The sequence below is a fragment of the Phlebotomus papatasi genome, chromosome 1 (assembly GCF_024763615.1).
Source record: "Phlebotomus papatasi isolate M1 chromosome 1, Ppap_2.1, whole genome shotgun sequence".
Lineage (NCBI taxonomy): Eukaryota > Metazoa > Arthropoda > Insecta > Diptera > Psychodidae > Phlebotomus > Phlebotomus papatasi.
The window spans coordinates 18284086-18296702 of NC_077222.1; the positions used below are offsets into that span (position 1 = coordinate 18284086).

General features: G+C 34.6%; 2 protein-coding genes across 4 annotated transcripts in view; one reads left to right on the forward strand and one right to left on the reverse strand.

Annotated features, from left to right (window-relative positions):
- Positions 1-2590, forward strand: part of LOC129798011 (baculoviral IAP repeat-containing protein 6) — a 54297-nt gene extending 51707 nt beyond the window's left edge. For all 3 annotated transcript variants that reach the window (XM_055840941.1, XM_055840942.1, XM_055840943.1), the window contains 2 exons: positions 1104-1292; positions 1360-2590. In XM_055840941.1, coding sequence (XP_055696916.1) covers positions 1104-1292; positions 1360-1743 — 573 coding nt within the window. In that variant the 3' untranslated portion in view covers positions 1744-2590. The remainder of the gene's footprint in view (positions 1-1103; positions 1293-1359) is intronic.
- Positions 2277-9556, reverse strand: LOC129798020 (ADAM 17-like protease). Its single transcript, XM_055840962.1, has 4 exons — positions 9324-9556; positions 7289-9238; positions 2858-3017; positions 2277-2784 (listed from the first exon to the last, which is right to left on the reverse strand). Exons 1-4 carry the CDS (start codon positions 9388-9390, stop codon positions 2748-2750), a joined length of 2214 nt encoding a protein of 737 aa, XP_055696937.1. The 5' UTR covers positions 9391-9556; the 3' UTR covers positions 2277-2747.
- Positions 9557-12617: the final 3061 nt, after the last annotated feature.

The window sequence follows — 12617 nt, forward strand, 5'->3', positions numbered from 1 at the left end:
TTTAAGCCCATTGGAAAAAGACAACAACTGTGCTAACTGCATTTTTGCGATTTTCAGCTTTTTGCATATTCTGATATTATTGAATTTTCTCTATTAAACTGTTATATAAAAAGTTTGGAATTTTCTCTATACCTAGATATTATTCCGTGAAAATGTTCTAATTGTATGATAGTAACAAAATTTCATCAGCAACTGCGCTATCTACCAAATTTCCTGCAGTTAGCACAAAAAAAAAGATAGCGCTTATTTTTTGACAGCAACTGTACTATTTGCAGTTTCACATTTCTATTCATCGCGAGTTGTCAAAAGGAAGTTACGACAAATGCTGATTTAACTGACGAATTGATATCATTGAGTATCATTTATCACTTCAATACAATCATTTAAAAAAAATTTATTTTCATAGTTTTTAATTCCGACAATTTTATTAACTTCTCTAGGAATTGTAAGTCTTTGTGGAAGTACCTCTTCATACCACAGATCGTACGTTTCCTAAATTATTTATTTTCTAATTAATTTAACACACTTTCAGTAGGAATCGTTTGCAGAGATCCTATAAACAAAACAGCAATGATAAAAAAACACACATGAAAGATAAATTCTGGAGTAGATTAAAATAAATAAATTAAAATCATTTTTTCTAGTATCTTTGTAGTTAATAAAGCAAAAAAAATAATAAATTCCTTTTCATGTTAGGTTTTGAATATACTAAACAAATTGTGCTATCTGCAAAAATTCCTTACATTGCAGATAGACTTTTTATCAATGATGTCAGTTAGTACAATTGCATATTGTGCATTCTTTCAGAAAATGTTTAAATTTTAGTATAACAAATCTACTTTTGACGAATTTCTTTGCAGTAACTGACAGATTATTTATTATTCTTTCAATATTTGTTATATAAAATAATTCATTCAGGGTTTGTTTTTCATTGAAACGTTATTGAAAATAAAAAAAATTGTCTCCTGAAAAGTTGTCAAAATGCAGTTACCACAGTTGCTGAGACAACCGACGATATGTTAGAAAATTAAATGTTTTATTCGGAGAAAATATGAGCAAAAAACTTTCTCTTTTTTAAATTGGCCAATCTACTTTGTTTCTAGGTTCTTGTGTCAATACAGAGCTTAATCCTCGTGCCAGAGCCGTACTTCAATGAACCGGGATTCGAGAGGAGTCGAGGGACACCAAGTGGAACCCACAGTTCCCGGGAATACAACAGCAATATCTATCAGGCTTGTGTTCGGTGGGCGATGCTGGAACAGATCAAGAATCCCAATCCTTGCTTCAAAGAGGTAAGTCTTCAGCAGAGGATTTTTTTTTGGCTTTGCAGGATGAGATTGTAAGTGGTGGTTTTTGTAGGTTATTCACACGCATTTCTGGCTGAAGCGCAATGAGATTTGTACGCAAATTGAAAAGTGGATTGAGGAATTGTCCAAGCCACAGTATTCGGAGCGCAATGGACGCAATATCTCCTTCAATTCAATGGTTCTTCGGCGACAGTATCGGCATCTGAGGGAAGAATTGGCTAATCTGCCGACTCCTGATGGTCTGGAGGATCTCGAGAGACCCTTCATGGCTAGTGTACCGAGTCCCAAGGGTAGTGAATGTGGCACAAGTGGAGGTACATCTTCGGGATCACCAACACAACTTCCTCCGCTTCAGGCTATGGAAACGGCCGTTTCGAGTGACACGACATCCCTTTCGGATCTCATGGACGAAGATGAAAATCCAGGATTGGGGTAAAGGAAAAAATTGACGGCTCAACTTTCGGTGAGTGATAGAAAAAAAATTATACTTTTGTTGAGATGGGAGAGAGAAAAAAAATTGCTGATAGAAAAGAATTTTAAAAAATATATATTATTGAAAGGCAAAATTTGAAGGATTAAAAATTAGAAAGTTGACAAAAAATGAGTGGAAAACCAAAGTTTAAGGACATTATCTTCTGTTTTCGTTTGACCATTTTATTTTTTTTTTCTTCTTTTTGAAACTATTTAATTCATGACCAATCCATTACGATCTTTATGATGGGAGAGATTACTTTTTAAAAGAAAAGCATATTAAAGAACAAACAAAATATGGATTAAAGGCAGTGTTCAAGCATTTAGGGAGATTTTAATGTCATTTTTGTATGGGATAAATAAAAGTTAAATATACTGAGGGAATATCAAAAATAAATAAAGTCAAGCTCCAAATGCATTGTTGAGTCCTTAATAACTTAATAATTATATATATATCAAGTTTCTTGTCTCCTTTATTATGTTTGTTTTTATTCACAATTTGTTTTCTTTTTTTTGTAAATGCTTTGTAGCCAGATCAACGTAAATACGGAATTATTTTATAAATAGAAGAGAGGATGATGAATTTTTTGACTAATTATTTTGTTTTGATGAAGAAATAAAAATGAAAATATCAATAATTTATTTTAGAATGATGATATAAGTTTTTTTGTGATGAAAAGAAGATGAAGAAGAAGAAAAAAAATACAGATAAAAATAATTAATAATAGTGAGTGTGTAACGACTGTGAAGACATATTATTAAAGAATATTTCAACAGAAAAAAAACAAAGAGAAAAATAATGAAATGATAAAGGACAGACTTTTAGTGGAACACAGCGAGATGGATTCATTTGGATCATCTTATCATCTAAGTCGAACACATAATATTCATTTCTTTCATTTATTCTAATGGCTCTCTCGTGTTGAGGAGATTCTGGGTGATTGCAGCGTGCAAGTTGAGGATTCTATCTTACATTCGAGCCACGGTGATTTTTTGTCGGGGGACTCTGCAGACATTGGGAAAAGATTCTGTGTTTTTGAAGGAGTCTACTCAGATAAATTTGCTGCACTTGTGTTTACCTTATGTGAATGACACGACGACGATCACTCGGATGAATGAGATCGAGAGTTTGACTCCATTCGAAGGACTTGAACTCCTGCTTTCTCTTCTTCCGATCGAAGTAGGAGATGACACAACTGGCAGGGATCCAAAATAGGGCAGTCAGAAGAACCACAGTCACTAGAATGGACAGTGAAAGATACTCAATTGCATCTCTAAATCAAAAAATTCCACATAGGTAATGCTTAACTAAAACCGCTTTGAAAAGGCGAGGTTTACTAATGCTTTATGTCTGTAATACGTTCCTTAGACTGAAGGTTAAACCCATTTCCGAAAATCTCTTACTTTTAAACACCATACAAGGCCATTGATTTTTAAGTGTCGAAAAAATAAATTGTTTTCATTTATCAATAAGACAAATTTTCTTCAAAAATCGTGGTTATGAAATTAAACGAACTAAATCACGTCTCTAACTGCGTTATCACACTTGCACATTAAAATTTTAATATGATTCACATTAATTGTCGCTGGTGAGAGTCCAAATGTGTAATTTGTGTGTTTGAATCATTTTAAATTCAAAATTTGATCTATTTGTCGATAAAAAGGTAGACTTGGCCCGCAAAATTTGATATAAATTGATTTATAGCATTAATGCGAAAAATTAATGCGATTTTCTCTTTAATTTTTTAATGTGAAAAATATTTATGCTTCAGGTAAATTTAAACCTATTTTTGCAGGCCAAGTCCACTTCTTTATCAATAAATAGAAAAACCCCAAATATTAAGTGACTCGAAAGACACAAATAACATATTTGGACGCTCACAAGCGACAATTAATGTGAATCACATTAAAATTTTAATGTGCAAGTGTGATAACGCCGTAAGTCTTGAATATGAAGGTGTTATAACGAGTTGTAATGGCCTTTGGGGATCTCAGTGGCACAATAGGCAAGACCCCGTTGGCTCTTGGGCGGATGAGATCTGTGACTCGACTCTTACAGTTGTGAGTTTGAGTAATAATAATAAAGTAATAGAACCGCCTTCGTTCGTCCAGCAACTCCTATATAAGGATATATAAGGAGCATAGAAGAGATATCCATACGACGGGAAGACACTCCTGGGGTGGAATTCTGTAACCCTGTGAAGTGATCACCTGTCAAAATTGGTGAACGCTTCACTAAAGTGATCGCAAAATAGATTCTATATTTGCGATAGCTTCACATGAAGGGATCACTTTTAGGTTTATGTGTTTCACTTCTCAATTTTTTGGTGAAGATGATGTTATCACTCGGTGAAGCCAATGAAATTTTTTTCATGCTCAGCATGAAAAACAGCACTATATCATTTCTAATACTCAATTCTAGTGTTTTCAATTGTTATTTAGTTCAAACATTGATGAAAATCTTAAATTTAATAAAATTTTCAACACACTTCCCCTCACTGCTTCACGCAAATTTACAGAATAACTTTTCTAGCAGTCGTGAATGGAAGCTCGTGAACCTTTCACTATAGTGAATCGTTCACTAATGAAGCGTTCACAGAGTTAGAGAATTCCTACCCTGGACGGTCTACAATAGACTTAGCAGATTCTTCCAATACGGGATATAACATAGAAAAAAAATGACAACCGGGCACTCAATGGATCAAGTGGTAGAGCACTCGCTTTATGATGCAAGTGTTCCAGGTTCAAATCCACTTTAGATCACCAGGAATTTTTCAGGAATTGCATCCAGGGAGCGTCTCACTGCATTCGATTCCAAAAAAATAATAATAATTTAAAAAAATAATAATGAAATTGTTCACTGAAATCGGGTTACAACCGATTTAAACCGGATTATATATAAATCATTCAGATAATTCAATTCTGTATCAAGAGCGTAGCGTAGGGGGGCAGGGGGCGTGGCCGTTGCCCCTCCCTACATTATGATCAAAGATTTAAATACGTGTGATAATGAAAAAATCATACTTAAAAAAAAACGGAATTAAAGGTAAAATTTGTCGGAACGGATATTTATTTTTTTACGAGCTCTCAGAAAACTTAAGGGGAAAGCCAGAATTAGAAGTCCCAAAATTAGCTATTTTTCGTGATTTTCTTTGAAGGAGAAGGTTAAGACTTCTTTTTTAGAAATTTGCAGGAAGGCCTAGCTCCTCTATGTAGTGTTATGCCAGTAATTAATATTATTACTATTATTATTATTAAAAGATGTTAAATTTTTTTTTCAAAAATTGGCAAATTTTCAAGAATTGGCGGAAATGGGCGTATTTGACGTTTAAAATTTTGTGGATGAGCCTACCCAAAAAGTTTCAACAGTTTTTTTTTAAATCTAAGAAAGATTTTTTTTTCAATTTATTTATTTATTTGTAATTGTTAGTGATCATATTTATTGGTTCCGAGAGGTTTTACCTTATTCTGCTCTAAAAATATGAAAAAAACACATCATCTGCAAGGAAGCGATATTTCTAAAATTCAATATTTTTGGTAAAAAATATATTAGCTCAGGAATTAATTATGTTCTTTCAAAAAATATCCTAGATTTTTATATCCTTAATTATAGTTTATACTCATCTATAAAATTCGGATTTTATCGATTCAAAATTGACAAAAGCGTACGCAGAGTCCCAAAGAAGGCGAAAGAGTTAAGAAGGTTCATGAAGGTTAGGAAAAAAATTGAAGCCTCCAGTCGCTTTCTTTTAACTATTTTGGAAAATATTGAGTTTTGATGCAATGCTGTTTTTTAGGCTTCATGCCCATGTAAACCTTTAAAAACATTTTTCACTTTTGCTAAAGTCATACTCATTACTATTGAGAAATTATGATCATATGCTCGATAAAACCACGTCGTAAGGTACAGTATACCTAATGCAATAAGATAAAAAACGTTAATTGTTAGCTTGATTTCTATTTCAATGACAGCTGTTTTGAACCATAAAGAGAAAATTCTTATCGTATGAAAGTCCACTGTATTCGAGTTATGCCTAAATTCTCCTATCTCTATAGTGCAATTTCTAAATATAAATCGATCATGCTAAAAAGCATAATTTCTAATCAAGCATATTTCAAATTAACCAAATACGAATAAGCTGAAAATTAAGGAACTTTGGTAGAAGCAATCTTGATTACACAATTAGCAAAGACCTACACCATCACGGCTGATTAGTTGCTTTCTTATATGATTCCTTTTTGAGTTTCTCATTCAGATATAGAAAGTTTTGAGTGAAACACCCATGAAAACTTTTTTTTTCATTCTAATGAAAACGAGAATTCAAAAGAGATACAATTTTCAATATCGTTTGGTCGGGTATGTGTCTTAGCTTAATAATTTCTAATTTCTCAATGTGTAGATCCTTACTTTTACTTCACTCTTAAATAAGAATTTTTTTAATTTTTATCCAAGGCATTTATTTGAAACTTTTTGATTCTTTTTATTAAGAAAATGAATAATATTTCTGAATAGTTTGTCAATCTATCGAAATTGGAAGAAAACGATTTTTTGATTCTTTAACTTCTTATCTACTTAGAGCTCTAAATTTCTCACATTTGAATACCCAAATTATTCCAGGAAATCTTTTAAACATCGCCTGTTTTTTAAAAATAAATGATCAAAACAGAAATAAAAAATTATTAAAAATAAAAATAAAAAATTAAACATTGACAAAATCATTGGTCGTTTTTGAAGTTCAATCTCTGAAAAAAATATCTCGTAAATAATCTCGTAAAAAATTTGTAAAATAAGTCAATTTGTAAGGAAAAGTAACGAGATGTTTGGCTACCCCTGTCGCCATAGGGATTCTCGTAAAATCTTTTCACTTTCAACAAGATATCTTGTTAATTCCGGATACTCCACATTTTTTTTACTATTATACAAAATCTTGTAAAAGTTTTGTCAGTATTCTTTTTTTTATTCACCAAAAATGACGATTTTTTAGTCGGAAATACTTTTCTACTTTTACGAGCGATTTTTATCAGAGATCTATTAAACTCCAAATTATTGTAGTGGAGTGGGAAATAGAGTATCTTTGGATTGGGGGTACTTTTGAAATAAGGCTTTTCTCCTAGAGATTATCATCATGATATATAATTTAGCTGAATAAATCGATCATAAAGCTAAATTACCTTATGGTAAAGGCCCAAATATTCTCAGGCTGATTATCGAGAATATTTCGAGAATATTTTTCTATTTGTACCTTAAGGCTCTGTTTCATTTAAAAATAGGAGTTAAAAGCCTTATTTCAAAGGTGTCCCATTTCCCTTTACTTCTTTCCTTCCAAATTCAAATGATCCTTCAATCATTGCTCTGCGGTGCAATTTTCCTAGCATGTGATTTACACAGAATATATCAATACCATTTATCTGAATTAAAAATTCAAACTATGTTATTGGCCGTATCTGTCCCAGCATCCATATTGTTTAAATCTGCCCCATGCATTAAAATTAAAAAAAAATGTACTTACTGACGATATTGTCGCGAAGGAAGCGCAAAACTTTGTTGATATTGATCTCCTCGATAATGTCCCAGAAGCGCTCCACGACATCCTGAATGGTCTTCTCGCAGATGCCCTTGTTGCAGAAGCCTTGAATGCATGGCGTCCCATCGGGCAGGACATCCGGGGGTTCAACTGGGAAGCATGTCTCGTTGATGCTCATCCGGCAGCATCTCTTGCATGCATCTTGAATAATATCGCACATGCAGCTCTGCAATCCTTGAGTCTCACAGTACGGCACACACTTCCCACCCCGACACTGCCCACGCTCCTGGCAGATTGTCCCATCAGCCATGGCTGGAGATTTGGGACATTCAGCATGATTCCCTGTACAGCGAGCTTCCTGCTCGCATGTTGAGTACTGAGCCTCGCGACATTTCACCCCAACGGGCATGTACTGGCAATTTTGGCAGCATGGGGAATTTTTGTCACTGCAAACTGCTCCCTGATTCCTCCTGAGTTTGCAGTTCTTGTCACAGCATCCGTCATTGTCCTCGGTTCCCAAGAGTCCAGCATCGCACTGTTCATCTCCTTCCACGCGCAAATTTCCACAGAAGGATTCTTCGGGTTCACTGAAGCATCTACCGGATTTTGCTTGGAGAACTTTGCGGATGGACCTCAGGGAGCATGGGGAGAATTTCTTGTTGTTGACATCATAGCCGGAAACGGAATAGGTGTACATGAGAAAACTGCCGCCCTGGGAGGCACTTGGGGAGCACTCAGGGATATCTGGATCGTGTTCGGAGCCCCAATTGTGGCCAAATTCATGAGCTGTCACGAGATCAGCTTCCCTCGTGATAACCCGTTGCCCATAGTGATTCCGGGAGCTACTCAGTCCTGAATTGAGGTAGAGAGTGTAGCCGTTTTTGAAGTATTCTGGTGTACAGATACCTCCTACGGAATTTCGTCTGGGAGAGCCAACGTAGGCCAATCCCAGGATTCCACCCTCAAACTTGAGATCCGTGAATAAGTGAGCAAGGCAGAAGTCCTTGTGACTGTACTCTCGGGAGAAGACTTCCAGCAAATTTCGGACATCCCATTTCTCCCGGACCATGTTGTAGTGAGCTTCCCCGCCACGAACTCGAGTTGGCTCCGAATGCACCACGATCTTCTTGATGACAAATCCCATCCCTTTGAAACCTTCCTGGTCAGATCTGTCCTGCCAGACTGTGTCATTGTAGATTTTGTGCACGCGATCAATCAGGCTGATCAGATAGTTAATTGTGGTCTTGGTATTACTTCCGCCCATTTCCTGGAAGAATCTGTAATCCGCCACGAGCAGGAGAGGGCATCGTGTTTTAGTCGGTGTGTACTCATACTGATCAGCTTGTCTCTTCTCACGGGATTTATGACTCTCCTCCGTCCACACCGACTCAGCATTTTCCTCCTCATCTTCCTCATCCTCAAGTTCTGATCCTTCCTTGACATATCCACAAGTGATTGGAGCTCCCATTTCTCCTGGCTTGTGCTTATCATTCCAACTCAGCTTGACATCTGAAGCCCTATAGGCGATCATATGGCTACCTTTGGAGTCCGGAAGATGTCTCCAGGATGGTTCAATGTGGTAAGTTTCATCCGGAAGCACCACTGAAGCCGTCATTATGCCATTGTCTTCAATGTGTGCCCTCACGGAGGACTCAGCCTCGCCAAAAACTCTCCCAGTGTAGAAGGCATCATGGTCCATATGCACGATTTTCTCCTGACCATCCCCATCAATTGCATAAGCTCGAAAATTGCTGTGCAAAACATCCTTGTGCGGATGCAGAATCAAACGAAAATTCCTACCCAGCACCTTAAACTCCACCTCCTTTATCGTATTATACGGATGACTACTGGGCTTTGTGCCTCTCTTCACGATCTTATGATTCAAGTCATCCACATGGAGGGTCTCGTAGTGATGGAGATTTTTGTGTAATTGAGCTATTTGAAGCGCCCCCAGGAAATCCCAAAAAAAAAAACTCAAAATTACATTTTTATACATAGGAAGAAAGGAAATTCTTCTTACCACAAATTTGGAGAGGAAAAGTGATGAAAATCAGCAGCAAAACAGAATTCGGTGCCTGATATTTCATTATTGCACACTTTTGTCCACTTTGGCCAGAGATTTACAGCATTTTTCCACGGATTTTTTTGGGAAATTGTTTCAAGAGAAAATTTTCAGAGAAGTAAGGACACACTTTTGACACCACCCACACCATCCCATCCTTCTTAAAGAATCCTTTCTGCACCTGCGCTGAAGATCCTTCTTGTGACCGTTACAATTTAAAATTCAGTATTAGAGCTCGGTCCAAGAATTATGTGAACACCTCGAAATTACTCTCATACTGTTCTGTAGCTAGAGATATTTAAAATATTTTTTGAACATTGAGAATATTAAAAGAATACTTTAAAAAATCTGTAGGATATTGTGAATATTGCAAAATTGCACATTTTTTACGAGTATTTTATTATTTTATTTTTTTATGAGAATTGTGTAGATTTTTCTACATATTATTTTTGCGAATCCCGAATACTCTATACACTGCACTGATGGGTCAATTCTTGATCAAAAAAACGGAGGATAGGGTAAATGTCCTAATTCAAAACCTTTTCCAGACGCTTTAACTTTGACAGAAGATTCAACACATTAAGTTCATATTTTTTCTGAAGAGCATTACATAAATTTGCTCCTTAACTCTTCTAGAATGTTACAGTTCAGTGAAAATTCTTTAGATATAATTTAAAAACTTCTTAAATACATTAAAAATACGCGAGTGTAAAATGCTTCTATTGGAAACGAATTAATCCAAATGGAGACAAGGAAAAGTTTCTAATTGGAGACAAACAGTGTAAGAGAAACCGCGACAAAAGGCTTCAAAAACCTTGTTGAGTTGCTCTTGAGTGCAGAATTTGTTCTTATTCCTGGTCTTTTCTCCTTTCCCATCTAAAACAAAAAGAAAATCTCTCCAAAATTCATATTTCCGGGGTTTCCTATTGAAGCATTTGCAGACACTTCAGAAAAATCCTTTTTGTTCACGAAATAAGTAATTATTTCATTTGAAAACTTCACGTATCGTTAACAATAAAGATTAGCACTTAATTTAACTAAAATTAGCCAGAAATATGACATAAATGTTAAAAAAAACGAATAAACAACAGTCACCTCATTGTGTTTTTCATTGGAAAACATGGTCGATCGATGAAAAATTCGATGGTGAAAAGTTACATTTTCATTTTTTCTGAGAAATTAACAAATTAAAATTTGTGAATATGAATGGATTGGAGCAAAATTAACTAAATAATGAAATTGTTTATTAATTTATTTATCTATTAACTAATAAATATAGTAATTTAGTACTGTATTTACCATGAAAACAGTGATATTTCGTTTTGGAGTAGCGAAAAATTTCCATTTGGAGCAGGTTACCCTAAATTGTTCTAGGAGGGTATTTCAGGAATATTTTGTGAATACTTTGATAATACTGCTAAATAGTAAATATTATTATTACTGACATTTATAACTTGGTCAAATACGAACATATCTGAGAAGTTGCGCCTTGTGGGAAGTAAGTTCCAGAAGCAGTAAACTTGCCTCAAAATTTGCACTGTTCCATAGATTTTCAAATAAACAGAGATATAAGGTAAAGTACCCTTACTCGACCGGGTTCCTCTATTCGACCGGTGGGTCAATTTTTGAATATTTGATGGTGAATTTCATTATTATTATTAATCGTATCGAGATATTTATTACAAGGTAATCATTTTTACAATGCGTTATATCCCGTGTTGGAAGAATCTGCGAAGTCCATTGTAGACCGCCCAGGAGCGCCTTCCCGTAGTATGGTGAGTGCTTCTTCCATGCTCCCGGAGTTGTTGGGCGAGGCGGTGCATTTTTATTACGTTATATCACAGTGAAAATGTCTTTTTCTAAACATTCAGATCTTTAGATCTCACAACAGTGAATCGAGCCAGGGAATCGATCCGCCCAAGAGTCAACGGTCTTGGCTATTGCGCCACTGATTCCCCCGGTGAATTTCATCAATTTCTATGAATTTGTCACTGATTCGTATTATTTAAAGAATAATTGACGTATTAATGTTAGATCATACACAAAATATTATAGGAAATATAATTAAATTGAATAAATAAATCTACCGGTCGAATAGAGGAACCGGTCGAATAAAGGGTACTTTACCTTATTTAATTTTTTTTTGAATATTGATAATAATGTGAGAATTTTTTGAATCATTTGAGAATATGGTCAATATTTTACAAATTAATATTTATGAGTAATTTTGCTAATTTTAGAAATGCCAACAGCGCGAAATTGTTTATCTCATAAAATAGACGCTGCCAAAATGCTAAAATAGTTGCTATGGGAAATTATTCAACATCTAGATATCTAGAATATTCTTCATGTATTAAGTCTTCCGATTACCATTTGTTCTAATTTCTATCGAATAGTTATAGGTGCAAAAATATGAACTTCCCAAAAATTGTCAAAAACCATCTTTCTAACTATCTTCAAGAAAAAAATTATCTTTTCCTTTAAAAAAAAATGGACTTGATAAGCTTATATGTATATATTTTTGAGGACAAGTGTTAAGATCATTTGAGACTATACTATTGACTATATAAATTAAATTTCTGAAAAAATAGCTGTTAAAATTTGCCTCTGGGTGGCCCACGAACTTATGCAATCATCCAATATTTTACCTCTTAGCCCTTTAAGGTTGATTGGATCACCCGTGTCCCACAGAGAAAATAATTTTTCCTGACTACCCAAAGTTCTTTCTTTCTAATATTTTTTCATAATCGTAAAGTAGAAGGTTCTAGGAATCTAGGACAGTTTTTGCAAATCTCCAACTATTTGCTATATAGTCAATTGAGAGATGCAACACCTTTTTTATATTCAATATTGCGGATACGTTTTGATTGCGAGACAAAGACGAATCTCACTGGTTTATTATTTGAAGACTCTAAATTTAAGATATCAATATTAGAAAAGCCTAGATGAAAAGAGTCACTTCGAAAAATAGGATTTAAAAAAACTTGCATTTTGAGGCACTCAAAAAATGCGGGCGAGATGGAACACCCCTAATTTTAGCAAAATATTTATAGTTTATTTTATTAATTTAGAATAGTAGGGAAGTGATTTTAGACATGAACACTATTTCATTGAATTTATTGGAGTTTATTATTTTTTCAATATAAATGATTTATTTTGTGGAATATGTGGCTCATATACTTCGATGGCAATTTCTCTGAGTGTATCAAGTCAGTTTGACCAGAAATTTAGGGAAAATAATTTCTAAGTTTT

Bases quoted from the DNA above. Each gene is read 5' to 3' on its own strand.
- LOC129798020 (XM_055840962.1), bottom strand. From the start codon at position 9,390: ATGAAATATCAGGCACCGAATTCTGTTTTGCTGCTGATTTTCATCACT. The intron at 3,018-7,288 runs GTAAGTACATTT...TGTCCATTCTAG, and splicing joins CCTTCGCGACAATATCGTCA to TGACTGTGGTTCTTCTGACT. The intron at 2,785-2,857 runs GTAAACACAAGT...CAATGTCTGCAG, and splicing joins CGTCGTGTCATTCACATAAG to AGTCCCCCGACAAAAAATCA.